The sequence below is a fragment of the Egretta garzetta genome, unplaced genomic scaffold (genome assembly GCF_000687185.1).
Source record: "Egretta garzetta isolate BGI_Z169 unplaced genomic scaffold, ASM68718v1 scaffold38, whole genome shotgun sequence".
In the NCBI taxonomy this organism is placed as follows: domain Eukaryota; kingdom Metazoa; phylum Chordata; class Aves; order Pelecaniformes; family Ardeidae; genus Egretta; species Egretta garzetta.
In genome coordinates, this window is record NW_009260667.1 from 2,303,357 (window position 1) to 2,322,480 (window position 19,124).

A 19,124-nucleotide genomic window follows, 5' to 3' on the forward strand; every position below is an offset into this window, starting at 1 on the left:
ATCTATATTCTGCTAGTACAAGTGCAGAAAGAATCAAAAATGTGCATGGCCACATGAAGCAAGCAGTCAGATTAAGTGTCCCTGCCTCCAGGTAACTGATCTCACTTGATGTCCCATAGTGAGGGCAGTTAGAAAAAGCTTAATAACAAAATGAACTCCAGGAAAGCAGGATGGGAAGAAGCACCAACAGGAGGTAAGACAGCCCCTTAGCATGAAGTTCCAGAAGAAATGATATCCAGCAAATGGCTTGCTGACAAAAAAGGGGTACCATCTGCTGCCTCCTCCTCTCTAAGTCCTCTTCCATCTCTCCCCCATAATCTCTTCTTACTCCCCTGCTGCCAGCCATGTGAGCTTTTGCCCTCCCTTGCACCATCTCTGCCACTTGCGGGACGTTCCCGTAAGTGGATTCAACTTATTAAAGCAGGAGAAAACTCTACTTTTTCTGCTGGGGAGTTTTCTATCATGCTGTGAGTTGATTTATGGAGGTATACAATAATCGCCTGACACAAAAATCTTTTAGAGCATACAGGAGCAAACAGGAACAGAGGTAAATTGCAGCTTTTTCAGTACTAGTAAGCAATTCAATCTATTGCAATGTACAGCACTGCACCTTTGAAAGAAGTTGGATTAAAGTAGAAGTGGTCAGTCATTAAAGGGAGGAAATAAGCACATGATCAACATAAAAGGGAAGCTGTAAAAACACTCCACACAGAGAGGAATAAGAGAATGTGAGAAGGAGAAAGGCAGAAGGGATTTTTGGTTACTGTATGTGAAAGTAAATTTACTGAGAGCATTCTGGACATACTGCTTTTAAAGTAATTCTCAGTACACTGTATTCCAGACTGTATATAATGGGAAATTTCCTCTAATATGCCTAAGCTAAGTGGACCATGCATTGTCATCTTCCTGAATAAACAAGTACCCTGTATATTCTAAAAATTGTAGGCAGCAAGCTATACCTTGTCTCTATCTCAGTGCCACAAAACCTAACCATATAGGTATTTTTGCTAGAGCTTCTGAGGTATCTCATAAGTACACCCACACAAAAAAATAAGACTTGATGTCATAAAGTTAATTTCCAAAGTATAAAAATAATACTTACTATTAAATTTTGTTTTGCACAATATAGTTCAAACATAAGGAAATTCAGACTTGCAACTACAGTAGAGATATCAGCTCTGTAGCGATCAGAGAACAAGTCAATACCAGGAATAAGCATATTTGTTTCATACTGTGCAAAGTCACAGTCAGACATTGGATGAGGAAGAGAAGCTCTAAACAGGCTCTGAAAGTAAAAAAAAAAAAGAACTACTTGTGAAAAGATGTATAGGCATTAGTGAAACACTATAAAACTCCAACCCTTGAGACTCATAAATGATACTCAGTCAATGTCTTAAATATCAGTTGTTTCCAGACAAAACCATGAAAAATCTTTTTAGAAAAAAATGCTGTATGTGTGAACTTGATGGAGAAAAAAAAATCAGGCTGTAAATAGTCTAAGGACAGTATTTCATAGAACAAGGAAAAGAGAAAAACTAATCTAGGTGTAGAAAAATAATCATGAAAGATTCCTCAGCAAGTACTCCCCAGGTAATGAAAAATCTTCCTAAAGAGCCAGTAGTGTTTCTCTCAGATTCCAAGTCAAAGCATCCCAAATAAATCTCCGAAAGCACTGGAAAAAAACTAATAAATCAGTAGGGGTGACTAAGACTTATTAGATAATTCTTAGGATAAGCCTCTGATCAGCAGACAGGAAGCACTTAGTAATTTATTCAAACACCTCCATAATCAAGGAAAATGCACAGGAAAAAATTGTTGAGATGATTCTGGGGATGTGTTCAAACATTTCCTTACCAGTCTGAAGATGTTTCATGGAAAATGTCTTCCATCAGAATAAAAATATTTTCCCCACAAGCTAAGAAAGCTAGTTTGATTTTACTTAGCCCTAGGTCCTTGCCTCGCCATCACCTCAGCCATCATTTCTAGGAGAGTTGCTGACTTTAAAGCCATTTAAAAGCTAGTTCCACCCTATTTGTGCCTTTAACTAGGTCAGCTAGTGCAGCTTAAATCATATAACTTAAAACTGATGCAAACTTCAAGGAAGTAACTTAAATGTTCCTCCTTTAAAAAGGAAGGAGTGCTAACATTGTCTCTGATGTTGGATATTCCTTCCCAACTGTGTTTATCTTCTTGTAATTAGCAATGACATGCTAGAGAAATATGCATTTACATACTCAGATCTGAGATATTAATAAGCCTAAAGCCTATACCAGAGGTGGAATTTAAATAAGGTTATAAAAGCTTTCCAAATCAAGGAACAAATTATGGGCTTGAACTTCGCAAGGTACAGTGACAGTAATTGATTATATTTTTCAAGACACTCACCCTGCAAGCTGCTCCTACCCAATTAATATCAGACCCACTTCAGTCAAGTCACAATTATTTCTACCATTACACAACTGGAACAAATGCTTACTACTATTTCTGTCAAAAGGAGGAATCAAAATTGTTCAGCTTTGTACCACCAGCAATTACAGTGGCTAGGAGCTAGTCAAAATTCTCCTTTACCTTTATTTCTTCAACTTGTTCTCCCTTTGCTGAACTTAACAAGGTTTTAAATGTGGCCTAGCACAGGTCACGCAGTCACAACCCTGGCTGGCACAAGATGCTAGAAAGTGGCAGTAGTTTGTTTTGGGAGCAGCCAACCAACTTCCCAATGCTGCACTGGGATGAGTAAGCATTGACCCCAGTGGAGTATGACTGGCAGAATACTTGCAGTTCTTTTTCCTATACCACTTTAGCTACTGGTTTCTTAAAACGTCCTTTTAAAAGTAAATTGAAACCCTTTTTCCCTCTATAGTTTGTTTCTTAAAGTGTGCAAACTTAATTTTAATGATCTTAATTTCTTTTAAATGAAATGGAATCATTTTACTATCCTCTCTTTTTAGAGCAAGCTGCTTATAGAGCTGAGATTTTTAGCATTACAAACCAATATTTTTCAATGCTAAAAATTATTTTAAAAATTCTTTTTCTAAAAAGTCTGTTCTCTGGGTTTAAAATTTATGGCAGTATGTGAAGACTCTGTACAGATCTGACAGAGAGCACTCTGCTATTGTTGATGCCATCCAGCTCTTCCTGAGCAGAACACTTCAAGAGAAAAAAAATATATTTGACTGCCAAATATTTTAGCCACCTTCACTTTTCAGTACTTCATTATTTCTCTGAGAGACTAGACTCTTATTGAAGTGATAATTTTTTGGCTATAATACAGGAATAATGTTAAAAAACAGAGAATAAAAACATAGAATTTAATGTGCATAAATTGTCAACTACCTCTGATCTCCAGTTTTCCTTTACAATCAAAATAAAAAGAGAAATATTGTAATATAGTGTTATTGAGATTTAAATTTTAGAAGCAATTTGTCAACTTCATGAATTCTAACTGAAATTGTATTCTTACCTTAAAAAGTATGGCAGAAAAATAGCAGTATTTAGTTCTCAGTCTGATCTGTGATGTTGTTATATACCTAAAGTATAACAAATAATAAGAAATATGAATGTGGACATCAATATAAATTATTCAAACTCTTTTTTTAACCTAATATAATAATGATACTAGCACAACCTAGATGTTTTCCATATTGGAAAACAGCTGCCTGTTCTGTAGATAGATGCTCATCCATGTCATGCAAAGAAAGAAGCATTTGACCAAAGACATACCTAGAAAAAGGAAGTTGTCTGGATTCTCTTTAAAGTTAAAGGAGAGAAATAGTGCTAAATTAATCTCATACAGAACTAGAAAGATAAAGTAGGTCAAGCAACTCACACCTTAAAGTGTATTTCTTTCCATAAAGGAAGCCTAAGGTAACTAGCACATGTGGACTTTCACATGGTAGGAGTCTAGCCAGATTAAGTGAATCCCACACAGTACCTCATCAGAGCTTTAAACCATCCTGGCAGCAGGGTACTCCTCTGATATACAATATTAGAAACCTTTAATACAGTATTAGAATCCTTTAGTCTGTGTTTTACAGCCTGAGAAAAATTTGCTTTAGAAAGAGCAACTCAAGGGAAAGGTGTCTGACAACCCAAGTCAGGTCTGAATAGAAAAGATCTGCCTGAAGGAGAAGCCATGAGGATTTGGAATAGACAGATTAACGGTAAAGTGATAGAATGCAGTGCAGCAAATATGTGCCAGAAGCACCTGTAAAAGCAGCTAGGGATTTGGTCTTGCCTAATTGTACCTGAGATTGTACCACAGCTCAGAATTAGAAGAGCTGTGGTTTAGAATCAACTTAAACTCACTCCTTTTCCTCTTGGGTACTATTTCTGAGTGTGGCAATGACATTTCATCCTGAAATACCCATGCTAATACTTTCAAAGCTACCTTGGTTTACAGATATTTTACAGTGCTGTTGATATGACCTGCTTCTCAGGTAAGACAGTTTACTCAGATGAAGCTCTGCCCTTTCATGGGTATGATGCTTCTAAGATCATTCAAAGCTGTCTTAGATATTTCTATATTTTATATTTTGTACATTTTTATATTGTACAATATGTTGAGGAACAGCTCAGAATTACATCCACAGTGTTTTACCAGCAGTCAAGGAGTACTGGACAGAAATATTTATTGATGGTAGACTTTAATACGGTAATTCAAATTTCATTTAGTTGTAATTCACCAGAAAATGAGTACTTTAGGCAGTAAATCTGCCCTCAAGATACATTAATATTTAATATGTGCAATGACTTGGGAGATGTGATATTTCAATTGAAAATCAATATGACTGTAAAATCCTTGCGCTTATGACTTTTTATCATTTTGTTTTATTTCAATGATCTCTCCATGTAATATACAGCTGCAATTATGATCAAAGATGAGCACTCAAGAAAAGGGTAAAAACAATATTCTCCAAAAGAGCAACTTTATTCCTGAAAGGAAAAATTCCTCTGCTTTTGATGAACCTTTTTTATAGCAACTTGTTAGTGTTTTTAAATTAATTTCAAGTTGCTTACTGTCCTGGATGAGCAATTTGTTTAAAATATGAAAGAAATACATAAATAAAATACTTACTGAGCTATCTTAGCCACTAAGACTGCTGCATGTAAACACCCCCAAACTCCAGCCTGAGAAAGAAATTTCTGACTAATATCAGTCACTTTTCCAACTGCAAAGCAATCTGTAGTGTTTTTTGGAAGACCTAACTCTTGCCAGTTGTCAAGAGCATCAGCAATGTTGAGTGTTTCATCAAGGGCTTGACACCAATATTTAAAAGCAGCTCTGTAACACATAAAAAATGTTCTCATCATATTGCTGACATTTTCCAAAGTGGAAGATAAGATTTGCTTCATTTTACCTTTATTGCCTGAGATATAACTAATTCTGATTAGGTCAAAAACTGAAATACAGTTTCTATAACACAAAAAGATACCATTCCTCGTCAAGAAACTTTTTGGGACTTATACTAAAATCAAATGTCAAGCAATAGATATTACTTCTTAAAAACACAGAGATATGCTTAATTAATTTGCTTAATTGCAATTAGCTAGATATGAAAAAATAAACAATTTCTAGAAAAAAAGCCTCTCAAAATATAGCTAATAGTGAGTTAGATGAAAGAAGTTAGATGGACTTGAGGACAGCACAAAAACTTACAAGACAGTTGAAGGGCATATGAATGCAAATTAAAAAAAAAAAGAAACAATGCTCTTTTTTTAATCCAATAACTACGTACCTCTTGTTTCCAGAATAAAAGTGAAGATTTCCAAGTTCATGTAGAGCCTGAACCTTGAGGTCTCTCTGGTTGTTTATTTCAAGGATTCCTGTTATTTATTTTTTAATCAATTAGAAAAAAATATTGTCACATCATTACATCAGTTACTGAATCTTGAACAAATTTTGCATGAGAAGTAGACATGCATTCACATGTAATTCAGTGCCTGTTTTTTGAGAGATTTATTAGGCTTATATATTTTCTCTTCAAATGTACAATTTCTTATTTCTACTAACTTTAAAAACAGGAGTAGGATGTATTTATGGACCTGTTTTTTCAGACTTCTCACATCTCTGCCCCTTCAAGAGGTAAACTGGGAAGCAGGCCGTTGGCCCTGCTAAACAACACTGCCTGGATAGAACACAGCAGCATCTGGCTCAGTTCTGGATTGCTTACTTCAAATAAAACCACTGAGGGCATCTTCTGACCTGCTACACTTCACATATTTTATCATACAGCAAAAACAGGTAGTAGTGCTGAGCTGCAACTGTATGAGTAAAGCCATACTAGAATGTAAAATGGAAGCCAAGCAACTAGGTCTCATCTTCAAATGCACAGGATCCGAAAGGTCTGTTTGCTAGAAAAAAACTATCATGGAATTAAAATGAATCTGCTAAACATTACAGCAGACTTTTAGTTTGGGATTAATCAGTATAACACCACTGAAGTAATGCTTTCTCATAAAATGAGCTAACTGTAGAGGTTATGAACCAACAAGTGGCTTGTTTAGGATATAATGCAGATTTTCCGATTCAACAGAAAGGTTGTGTATTTCTGGAAACCAGCTTTCAGATAGTAATGGCTGTCTGACAAAGAAAAATAACACTGGAATAAACTTATATGAACACAGATAGGCAGTATGATATTACATCTTAGCTGTAAACAGAAATTTATGAAAAATAATTACCAATTGTTTGTTCATAGGAAGAGATAATTACTGAAAGCTGTGACTGTGGTATTGGTTTACTCTCAATGATACTGGAGAAATTAAATTTTTCTTGAGAAATGTCACGTGGTGTTGGTAGAAATATCAGTTCAGCTCCCACATTAAATTCCAGCTTTCTGTTAGAAGAGATATGACTGCTGATTGCTCTTCCAGCATTTTCTAGACCAGAAAAGGGATTTATATGATCAGTTTACAAAATTATTACACTATTTCCAGCACCACAAATATTTCCAAACCACATTACTCAAACAAATATACAATTCCTGTGTACCCTATTTTTATCTGATTTCCTATGCTATGATTCTGTCTGTGTGTCTCCTAATTAAACTCATTGGACATAACTCATTGGTCAGCGCAACCAAATGAAAAAATGTGCTCCGTTAGAGAAAATAAACTTCAGAAGATCTGCCAGTCAGTCCTCTGACAGAGGTTTGGCTGCCAACAGACAAGTGACATAAGTGCATGAAAAAAAAAATTATCATCCAACCATGAGACACAAATCATAGGAAATCAGGCTTAGAGCTTGTGCTTACAGAATTTCATACATAACTTTATACTTTATGTTTTTTCTAATTGTCTTTAACAACTAAAATCTGAATTTAAAGAAATCTATTCCTTTCACTCTTTACTATTTTAACCCATATACACTTTATTGAGAAACACTTCAATAAATAACTCACCTTGTGTATGTGCAAGAAACAATGAAAGTAGTTTCCTGCTGTGTCTCAGTGCTCTGCTGTGGTATTTAGATTTTTGTAGAGTTTCTCGAAAACATTTCAGAGTATCATTCACATCAAGAGGTACATAAACTAGGGCTTTTGCTTGACTGCAATCTAAAAGGAATTAATAATTATGGAGAACAAATTTGCATTACATAAACATATATATAAATATAAATATATAAAAAACACCTTGCAAAACATATATTTGAAGAATTCTACAACTTCAAAACTAAAATATATTAACATAATTGTCACCTTTGTTTCCTATTGGATTATGAATTAAAGCAAAATTATTAACCACCAGGAACACTTCTGAGCATTTATCTCTTTTTCAGTATTACATTTTAGTTGTTATGTGACATCTATATTCCCTGAATTCCATCTGCCCTAGGCATGCCTCAGTTCAGCTCTCTGCTCTGAATTCTGGTGTCTGAACTCTGGAAACAAATCATTTACTACAACTGCTGATCCTGTTTACTACAATTACCATAGTTTCTGTGTACCAAACCTGTGAGTTGGCATGCTCTCTCCTCTGAATGCCAAATATTATCTACTCTTCTTACATACAGCATTATTTATTGTTTAATTACTTTCCTCAGCTGAATTCAACACAAAGCCTCGTGTGCAATGCGTTCACATATGTGTGATATGAGGAACTATGCTTTACAAACTTCCATTAATGACTATAACAGTTTAATCCTGACTGAAAAGAACAACTGTGGGTAAAAGAGATGTTTTGTCACCTTGTAGTTCACTTCAGTCATTCTATTGATTCTATTGATAACAGTGCAGGCTCACATTAAATTCTGGGTATATTGCTGGATATCCAACAACACTGACGGAAAACTGGACCAAGACTACTAAGCTCACTCTATGTACTGTAGGTCATCTGGCATCTAGATGACAGCTGCTTTTCTCGGCTTCAGATACAGTCTGAATATATTTGGAAAGGTCTTGACAACATTGCTATCCATCCAAAATATCAAGAATAATAATTTGAAGACAAAACTGAGTTTATGTTAAAAGAAACAGATTATAGGAGCAGTGGAAGACCTACAATAAGGAGGAAAACAAAACAAAAAAATATCCAGTATGAAAAAAATGAAGGGTTTGGGGAGAAAAGAGAACTCATGATACCAAAATGTGCTCTGACCTGTATAATCATTTTTCATCTCGGGACAGAAAAAGCGTCCAGGAAAAATCCGTTCACTAGCAGAATGGGCAACAGGCAGCTGTAATTTCTGCCCTATGTAGTTTCTGCAACTCATCTAAAAAGCAAGTTTTGTTTCATGATAATTGAGTAATATTCAGAAAAATAAGTGTTTGGTGCTTAAAGTTAAGTATCTAAATACTCAGTCATATGACAAAATAAAAGAAGACTAATTTACAAAGACACCGATGACCCATAACTTGTACCCTTGTCAGTAAGAGGTGAATCATTCACAACACGTAAATATTGCATATAACATATAAGTGTATAGATATTAATGAATTAAGCATGTATCTAATTTGGTATTTGCCATAATCGTGAGCAACTCATTCAGAAAATATTCCACCTTTCTTTCTCTGGATAAATGCATGAATGCAAAGAACCTGTCAGTCTAAGTATGCCTAAAGGGCCTGCTGCCCGTACAGCACAATGTAAAGCTGCATAGGGATATACAGAATAGCTCCAAGCAAGTAACAGAAGCAGTCTAACCTTGTCAGAGAAGCGAACTTCCAGACTTCAATAAAGGACTAATCCAGCACAGGCATTTTTTTTTTTGCTAATGTAGCTACATCACTTCAGAAGAAAAAGAACCAATTCAGAGCTAGTTCTAGAGTCTCTGAATGGCACTGCATTGTGAAATGTAGCCGTATCCTCCAAACTTCTAACTCAGTGATGTCTTTTTTGAACAATCCTTATTGCTATTTAAAAAATTTATTCTGTGAGTTGTCTTTTAAAACTATTATTACTTTTCCACATTGCTCAGCTTACAGCAGCATGTGGTGGTTTGCCACGTTGCCCCTTTATTAGACGAAGGACTATGTTCTGAACAGCAGGGCCTGAAACAAGTCAGCAGGACACAGCCTTACAGAGAGATGAGACAGAGTACCTCAACCGCCCTTTGCCAGTCCAGAGTGCCTTCTGAGTTCCTGCAAGCCCTGGGCAGCAGTGTCCTGTCTCTAGGCAAGGCAGTGGCTCCTGAACCCCCAAGTTCATGTTCAGAACAAACCTGTTTGGAATTCCAAACCCCACTTTCCCCCCTCTCCTTCAAGTCCTTTGTTTATATTAGTAATAGAAACATATTAAAAATATCAACAATGCGACTGACTTTAGCAAAACTTGTGAGAAATAAACCTCAGGTTAAAAAAAGGAAAATCCTAATTTTTAATAGCTAATTCCATGAAAAATTTCCAAGTGCCAATGTCAGTTTACTAAATATATAAATCCATGGCTTTTAATGGGAGGAACTTGATGAGCAGCTTAGGGCTTTTTGTTGGTGATCAAGTTTTTAAAGTTTTTTATTGGTATTGTCAGTATTTGGGTTAACTCAATTTGATTAATTTCGGCCTTCAGGAGCAGTGTTCCAATGCAGAAACAAAGCAGTCTCTTTGTATTTAATTTTAATTAATCACAAGGATTGCACAAGATCCAAATATTTTTTTTCAGGTAAAAAGAGCGGCATCAAGAACTAACATGGAATTAGATTAAGGCTCATAATATGGAATGGGTACATTATGCATGGAAGTATGTTCTCTGGGTCATCAAGTCTGGACCTCTGCTGCTGCTGCTAGGATCATGTCATATAAGCCTTTTCATGCACTTCAGTAAATTCTGTTCATTAATTTATGATTTACTATTTGTGAACATTATGAAAAAACATCAATCTAATCAGTGAAAGTACTTCTCTATATTTAGCTCACATAAAGACTCAATGCCCAAAAAAGAAATCTGTGGTTCACCTTATATGCATTATCAGACAGATATTTTATGAAATGAGATTCATGGCTGTCTGGGCCACTGAACTGCTGTATCCTTTCCAGCAGCTGCCTCTGAGCATACACCAGCAGCGGACTCACTTGTTCTGCATATCTCTCACTAAAAAAAAAGCAAGTATAGCAATTAAGCAAAATAATGGTATATTTAACTATATAATATTTCTTTTTAGTTTTTATGAGAGTTGGAGTAACTTACTGTGTAAATACGTTAAATTGTACAGCTATGTGTACCAGTGCTTCCCACTTCTTCATTTGATATAACAATTCTATTGTTTTAAGAATCAGATTACATATCCATTTCAAATCAACCACATTCACATCATCCAGGGGAGACTGTGGATGGAGATTAGAACCACCATTCTCATCCATAATACCTCCTAAGCAACCAGGAATGCAGAAATCTCCTTCAGGATCCACGATCTACAGTGAAGAAACATTATTCCACCTGTTATTTTCAAACTTGTTTTTAGGACAAATCAAGTTATACAGATTAGAGAATACTGTAGTCTTCTACAAACTTGCTACAGAGAATAACTTGGAGATATCAGAATATAATGCAAGAGAAAGAAAACTATCTCTACTAAAGATGTGATAATAAAGAGTATACTGTCTTGATAAAAACGATTTTTACCTTAAGAGACCTGCTTGCGTGTAGTTCAGTTATCATATCAATGATCATGTCTGATGCCAAATAAAATGGCAACCAGATGGTGTTCCGAAGAAAACCCCTGGTAATGGGAAATGCATCCGTATGGCAATGTGAATGGTTAGCAATTAATTGTAATTCTTGAGTATAGTTCCAAAGTTCTCGACAAGCATTTTGAAGCAATGTCCAGTGGCCACCACGGTGAGCAAGAACCTATGTATATCATTCAAAATATAATTACACTTTGGAAATACAGAAATTAAAAGCTTCGTTCTTCTATTGCAAAGCTTAGGTATAAGTAATCTTTCAAAATGGCAGTCTGTTGATCATCCTTAATGACAGATCATTCAACATTTCAATTGATATAAAGCATTATAGAACCTTAATTTGGAAATTTTCATAGAAGCACTAATTTACAATTGAATTTAATTTTTGCTTTTGGTGTGAGACTAAGAAATCAAAATTAATTCACACCACCTATACATGTGGTTTTATTTGGTTTTAGAAGGGTTTATGGGAACAGTAGTCAGCCTGCATTTCCTTTCAATCACTGGTCCTTCTGTTTATACTACCCAAGGCATTCACTAAGACCTGTAAAGGGAAAGGTAAGTCTGCAAGTATTTTCAGAAAGATTTAACAAACATGAGAAGGAAAGTTACAAAGACTAAATGAAAAATAAAACATTTCTATAAATTATTATATGTTTGATAGAAATACACATTATGATAGGTGATATGCCTGACATTTCATACGCTGTACTTGCACATTCTGCATAAGATGAGAAATCATTGCTTTTTCCCACTGAGGTTTTTTTGAAGTTTCTGAAGTGTGGGGCTTTTTAATGTAGAAAGTAGTAAGTATTGTAATGCAATGCTTAGTAATAAATAAAATGCTTAATAAGAAAGCGTATCTTACCACTGCTCTTCTTAAATGCAAAAAGATTTTTGTATAATGCTCCAGTAAAATAGTATTTGACAGAAACCGGTTGCATTCTTTGGGGGAATGAGAGATGGATATTTCTGTATCATTTACTGTTTGAGTTTGAGGAGTATCTGTTCCACTCAGTTTAATGCTCTGCTCAGGAGAGTTATCTGTACCCGAAGACAAAAAGTTCACTAGTTAAAAATGAGTTAAAGTTCTCAAAAAATAAAAAATTAAATTTTATCACCCAGCTAGGATTTTCCTGTGGCAGCTAAATACTTAAATGTTAGGAAATGCCAACGTTAAGGTTATCATATTCATAAGGTTATGATATTTAAAATAGAAGATGCTTTTTCTTAAGCGTTGGGAGAAGCAGGGATAAAAACAAGTTTGAGCAAAATAATGTGTACCAAATAGCTTTCAGCCTCAAAGCCAAAACACAACCCTCAGAGAAGTTAAGTTTTGCCACCATCTGGCAAACTCCCAAGAACCTTTCTGAAACTGTGGCCTCTTAAAAGGAGAAGTTAGGAAGAAGGGAAGATTTCTGACAAATTATGTGGCATGTGTAGAATTGCTTCATTATTTTATTCAATACCAAACATCTTCCAAGGGGAAACACAAAGGTTCATGGCAGCGGGATACAGTAATATCTGAGCTGTAGGTTTCAGGCAGAAGCTAATTTCAAGCTGAACAGCATTTGAACTCTATGGCAAACTACACACTTCATTAAATTCTTTCACTGAGAATTGCTGCAAAGGCTAGGAGGCAGTAAACAGGATTTTCATTAGTTTTCAGCAACTTTCAGTGATTCGGTTCTCAGTGACTTGTAAGCTGGTTTTTGTCACACCTCCTTAGAAAAGGCAATGAGGACGGTTGATTCCTAAGGAAGTCCTACACAAAATGATAGAAGAATTTTGCTCTCTACAGCTGTGGCAAGAATGTGTTCCCTGAAGTGCTATCGAAAAGACGAGGCTTGTGATCTCTTCTTGAACTTCTGGTGGCTAGGCAGACTACTTTGCATAGACTTGTATGTTATTGCCAACATCTGAGGTAATCCCAGTCCTATATTTCACAATTTGGCTCCTCCTGAAACCTTGGAGGATGTTATTGAAAATAGATGGCATAATAGAACAGTCAAATGTGAAAGACAGTTGAAGTAAAAGTGGTAGAAGATAAAAGATTGATCCTGAGGCACCTCTGCCACAGGAAAACTCTGGGAGCAAGTATTAGAGAAGGAAACCTAAATTATTCTACTTGAAATTTGAAAGATAATAATAAACTTCTGTCTGTAATTTTAAGATTTACAGAATGACCCAGGGAATTATTGACCTGTTACAAAATCTAAACGAAACAACAGATGAATTAACAACCACAGAAACTGATAAAAATTATCATTGCATTTAGAATAATCTGTGATATTATGAGTTTAATAGGTCTAGGTAGTGTAGCTTCTGCAAACCAAAAGCTAGTATCACTAATTTATTAGAACTTATAAATTGTAAGTATAGGATGAAGAATAACCACTTGATAAAAGGGGCTACAAAAATGATCCGAGGGCTGGAGAACCTCTCCCACAAGGACAGGCTGAGAGAGTTGGGCTTGCTCAGCCTGGAGAAGAGAAGGCTGCAGGGAGACCTGATTGCAGCCTTTCAGTACTTAAAGGGGGCCTATAGGAAAGATGGGGAAAATCTTTTTAGTAGGGCCAGCTGTGACAGGACAAGGGGTAATGGCTTTAAACTAAAACAGGGTAGGCTTAGACTGGATATAAGGATGAAATTCTTTACAATGAGGGTGGTGGAACACTGGAACAGGTTGTCCAGAGAGGTAGTGGAGGCCCCATCTCTGGAAACATTCAAGGCCAGGTTGGACGGGGCTCTGAGCAACCTGATCTAGTTAGCGGTATCCCTGCTCCTGCAGGGGATTGGACTAGATGACCTCTAGGGGTCCCTTCCAGCCCAAAACATTCTACAATTCTATGAAAAAGTAACATATTTATCAATATGCTCAGAGTTATTATAAATGACCCATTATTGACTATGACTTCTTTTATACTAGGTATGCCAAAAAGAGAAAATACAGAGGACACTTTGGAAATACAGAAACACCTCTTTAAATTGTCATGACTGTTTTTCCAAAGCTGATGTGGAGAACTAATGATGGAGGTCAAGATAGAAATTAAGAGAAAGAAAAGGTTAAATTGAAACTGATTCCAGTTATGCACCCATTAAAAGTTCTTACAAGTTTGTTTTTCGGTCATTCCTGACTTTTTAAGGAGAGTAGGAGTTGTTGTTTTCAGGTTATTCTCTACAGCTTCTCTCACCACAACAGTGCCAGAATTATTTAATGAGAATATTTCAGGATCCAAAATATCGTAACTGCAGAATGTGAGAAAAAGAAGAAAGCACAAAAAAAACCCCAGATACAATATTTAAGAGTTTTGATATGCACACACACAATTCTCAAAAGTGAGTTTTGATTACTTTCCAGCAGCTTTAGGAATCAGAAATAATGAATGATAGCCAAAAGTTATAAGGAACCAAAAAATAGCACAGTATAGTGTATTTCAAAACTTTCATCTGATGGTCAAGTAAGCAACCAAAAACATGCGTGTTACTTGCCACATGATGGAAAGCAAAACGTGTTACACAGTAAATCAATTTGCATTTAGAAGCTGAACTGTTCATATGACAAACTGACTGATGATATTGTAATTCAGAGCTATTTGCATTAATGGCAATAACACAATAATCTTTATTAATAGTAATCACTGATAATGCAGTAAGATATACCTGTCCAGATGCTGTGAACCACAAATTCCAATGTTATATTGCTCTTCCAGCTTCTTTTTAAATAAGTAGTAGTGTGCAACTGCCAGATAGATATTCATCTGAGACCTCCAGGGCATCTCTTCAAGACACATTTGATGAAACTTCTTTCGGTTTAAGTAATTATTCACAATTGGTTTCAGCAGTGCCACTAAGGTGTGATGAGCTACTTTGTGCAACTCTTCCTTGTATTTCCTAAATCAAAAAAAAAGGAGCAAAAAATGAAACTGTGTTTTCTTGAAGTTCTAGAAAAGCAAATCATGGTACAGATACACAGAAGTATCCCACTGCATATCCACAGACTTGTATTAACTCAGAAGCATATGACATATTTCTAGCAAAAGGATGTTTGCTCCAGTCAAGAAAAGCAATTGTGCTTTCCTTCAAGTGCACACAAAACACACTAAATCCTATCTTATATTTTACCAACTTCCATAAGATATTTGTCTTAGTACTTACAAAAAGTTTAACTCTGTGTTTGAAGTTATTTGTACCTGAATCATCCAAACAGATTATTATAGCAAATACAATGTACTTCACACAGTCTGCTCAGGAGATGGAGGGTCTACTATTGTACTATAAATTTGGATTGTTCTTTTTATTGCTATGTTTTGGTAGCTAATCATCCTCAATGAGAAGAAAATTTTTTATTTCAGATTTGGATGCCTGGCTTTAATTTCCAGCTGTAGATTTTTTTATGTTTCTCTGCCAGATCAAACAATTCTGTATTACCTGGCACACATACAATGCTGTAGTCAAATAAAATCTCATTTTTTCTTTTTTATAAACTGTAAACTGATCCCTTTATCAGTCTAAAGTATTTTTCTGCTTGTTTTCCACCTTTAAAATGTGAGCAGAACAGTACACCATATGCAATGCTGATTATATTATATAGCAATATTATTATGTAAGATACAAAAAGAGTAGCTGAAAAAGTAAAAAGCCCAGGATAAGTTAAACATCTCTCTACCACTGAAAGCCATGAAAATCATCTTAAGTAAGGTGGAAAAATCCATCAAGGAGGAAAAATGGACCGTTTAGGTAAATACTTAGAAGATAGTGTATGGAAGACTTTTTTGAGGTTCTTTATTTAAAACACTTCCAGAATCAGTTCTGAGATTGCTTATATTCAGATATTTTGAGTTTTCTACTTGCTAACTGCTGGAAGAATAAGTTACCAAAGCACCAGGTAATGAATACTACCAATTTGTTTACCTCAGAAGGTATCATTATTAGTGAGTTGACCAAATATATACAATTATCTGCTCAAAAAAAGAGGTGAATTGATTTTCACCTGTTTCTATCAAGAAACAGTTTTCTGAAAGCTACAGAACAGATAATCCAAAAAGACTAGAAAAAGGATGTCAAAAATCACTCTTAAACTACCTAAAACATCAGGAACAAATAAAAATTCTTTATTAGATTTCTAACGTAGTTTGAAAAGCATTACAGTACATAGATTAACACAGCTTTTCCACCATGATGAATCGACATGCTCAAGCTAACACAACTGAAATACAGTCTTTGCTTATTAATACAAAGACTTCAAAATCTTCAACAGTTATTCTCCAAAACAGAAATTAGGTAGATTTTGTTCTGTTGAGCGGAAGGAAATTTTATACTTTTATACCAAACTAAAACAGAAAAGTGAGTGGACTGTGCACAAATTAATCCCTTTGATAGAAGAAAGTTTTAAAATACACACTTAATTGTAAACTAAATCTCAGTCAAAATATTTTGGTTCTGTATATGTTCATTTACCTTTGTGCTTCTGAAGAATTCACTGTGTTTGGATGCTTCATTAAATACTGTCTAAGAGTCTGTCTTTTTCGAATAGGACTCGAGGCTTCTTTTCTTGGTTTCTTTAAAGTTGATGCCTCTGGTTTCTTTAAAGGTGAGGTCTCCATAGTCTTTAAAAAAATCTTCCATTAAAATCTTAAGTATACTTCAAATACTTATTTATACCTACATTATCAATTATTTGAGGTATACAGTGGTTCAGCTTATGCAGGAACAGAACAGAACAGAAAATAAATTCTGGAACTGTTTGTCAAAATAAGACAGCAAAAAAAATATTTAATATTCCAGAAAGCTTTACAATTTTTCTGGAAGGTATATGTCAAATGCCTGACCCTAAGAAGCTAGTCAGGTCCCCAAATACTTTCTTTCATATACCAGTGTTCTTCACCTCAAAAATAAAGATAGTTCTTTTCCACTTATTATAAATAGCAAAACTTTGCAATGCAAAAACTGAGACAGAAAACCCTTTCCCTGATCTATCTCAGATGATAACAGTATAACAGCATTACTAGAGGGTTACGAGGAAGAAAACTCCTTCTCCAAAACAATACAAATCCATTAAGATTATTCTTACCTTCCAATAAAATCAAAATTTTTCTTTTGAGTTCTGAACAAAAAGCCTTTACTGTGCAATTAGAATATCTGCACAAGGAGTTAGTCATGAACAAAAAGTGTAAGTACAACATATTGTACAAAAAGGGCTAAACTGATCTCCTTTTCTTAATGTGATGGTACCCAAGGCATTTCCTATTAACATATTGCTTTTTTTAAAGGGATTTGATGAAAGGCAAGTTTTCATGGATTTTGAATCATCTCAAATTCCTCACAACTGTTGGTCTTTCAGGTAAATCCAATGCCAACTTTTCTTCCTGGTTTTAGGACTGCAGAGGTGAGCTGAGGACTAGAGTTTGTATCCCAAATTTTAGCAATTATGCATGTCTCTAGCTGAGATTTTTATGAGACAGCTCTTAAAAATTTATTTTTGCATTTATGGTATCGCTGCCCAGTAAAGTCATACATGACTCCTTAAAAATAAAACTCACTTTCTGAAACTCCACAGCTCCTGTAGTGTGTCTATCTGTGCCTTCTGACACAGTGGGAGAACTTGTTTCTTGTTTTGAAACTCCATTGATACAGAGAAGGTGGGCATTCCTCCTGACAAACAAATAATGTTAGCATCATCATCATCATCATCATCATCATCATCATCATCATCACCATCATGTTAAACTCCTTTCATAGTTAAAGGGTTATCTTTGGGAACAGGTAGAGTACAAGCAATTCCTATTTCATTGGGAGTTTTAAATTCATCAGGTTTTCTTTCCTTTTTCACTTCAGAAAACAGCAAATGCTCACTTTCAAGGTTTATTACAGAAATCTGTATTTATAGGTAACAACTATCTCACCTTCCTAACTCCTAGTAAAACAAAAGTTTGCTTCATTACCCAAATTCTACTATGGAATTCTGCAAAGAACTTCTTCATGTCCAATTTTTTTGGTCTGTTGCAACAGGAATTCCTGTTCCCTATAATATAACTCCTTTTCATTGATTATTTGCCTTTCAAATTTTAGAAATACTGATGTGCGTTTTTAACAAAGTTATAGCTAAATTTCTTTTGGATCCTTTTAGGTAAGTGTCTACAATTTTATTCCACTTATCTTTTCAAGTATGGAATTTTTTTAGACGCTATAGTAAGCTCTGATCAGATTGCTTTTTATTTAACCCAACAAACTTTTCTGTTATCCCACTGCCTCATAATAATATGGCAAATGGCCATATTATCAAGTGGTTTCTGTGGAAAGGGATATCCTGGAAATTGCTGAGGGTAGACAGGAATTTTGAACAGACGCGGCCAAGGAAGAAGTCTCCATGTATAACGAGATCATAATACAATATTTTCTGTAGCTATGTAATCTTCTGTGTTCATGGAACTTCTGCAGACTAGGAGCCATGGAAATGGCCCAGATGGGTCTTCTACCAGGTAGTTTCTGCTGCATCTGTGACACTGGTGAACCTAAGCAGAAGTTTTTCACTACTGCTATAATAGAGATCTACCTTTTCAAGTAAACTTGCACATTGCCTGCCCATTCCAGAACGCATTGAAACTTCTCTTCATTCAGGATTTTGTGCAAAACTTGAACAAAGAACTCAAGAAAACGTGCTTTATTTCTGAATTTCATCACTGCAATAAAGCAACAAATAATTAACACAGTTTCTGCATTTAACGCTGTAACAGGTTTCTGAATTAATCTATAATTACAGCTATTTATGTCTCAAAGCACAAATTTATGTCATGTTGCATGCTGAAAAGGCATACTGATACTAAAATCAGACAGGTCATGATACACAAGAGCAGTTGCTAAATACTTCTTCTTGTGACCAGGCATCCTGAATCACAAGTTTACTCCTAGAATGACAAACGTTCTAGGGACTTAGAAAACGGGTTTGCAACTATTTTTGTATCATGCAGTACATAGTGCAAAAATATTTTATAACAATATTCAACA

The 19,124-nt window shown here is 35.2% G+C and overlaps 1 protein-coding gene across 17 annotated transcripts in view; it reads right to left on the reverse strand.

The window, feature by feature from the left end:
* Nucleotides 1-19,124, reverse strand: part of CFAP54 (cilia and flagella associated protein 54) — a 143,389-nt gene that overhangs the window by 38,354 nt on the left and 85,911 nt on the right. For 14 of the 17 annotated variants that reach the window (XM_035901013.1, XM_035901016.1, XM_035901014.1 and 11 more), the window contains 16 exons: nt 18,673-18,799; nt 17,660-17,771; nt 16,578-16,738; nt 14,781-15,011; nt 14,230-14,366; nt 11,986-12,161; nt 11,056-11,283; nt 10,621-10,844; nt 10,389-10,524; nt 8,596-8,710; nt 7,401-7,553; nt 6,682-6,879; nt 5,736-5,823; nt 5,075-5,281; nt 3,461-3,527; nt 1,103-1,285 (listed from right to left, as the gene is read on the reverse strand). In XM_035901013.1, the coding sequence (XP_035756906.1) occupies nt 1,103-1,285; nt 3,461-3,527; nt 5,075-5,281; nt 5,736-5,823; nt 6,682-6,879; nt 7,401-7,553; nt 8,596-8,710; nt 10,389-10,524; nt 10,621-10,844; nt 11,056-11,283; nt 11,986-12,161; nt 14,230-14,366; nt 14,781-15,011; nt 16,578-16,738; nt 17,660-17,771; nt 18,673-18,799 (2,543 nt within the window). The remainder of the gene's footprint in view (nt 1-1,102; nt 1,286-3,460; nt 3,528-5,074; nt 5,282-5,735; nt 5,824-6,681; nt 6,880-7,400; nt 7,554-8,595; nt 8,711-10,388; nt 10,525-10,620; nt 10,845-11,055; nt 11,284-11,985; nt 12,162-14,229; nt 14,367-14,780; nt 15,012-16,577; nt 16,739-17,659; nt 17,772-18,672; nt 18,800-19,124) is intronic. The other 3 variants (XM_035901008.1, XM_035901024.1, XM_035901015.1) reach the window with 2 other exon arrangements.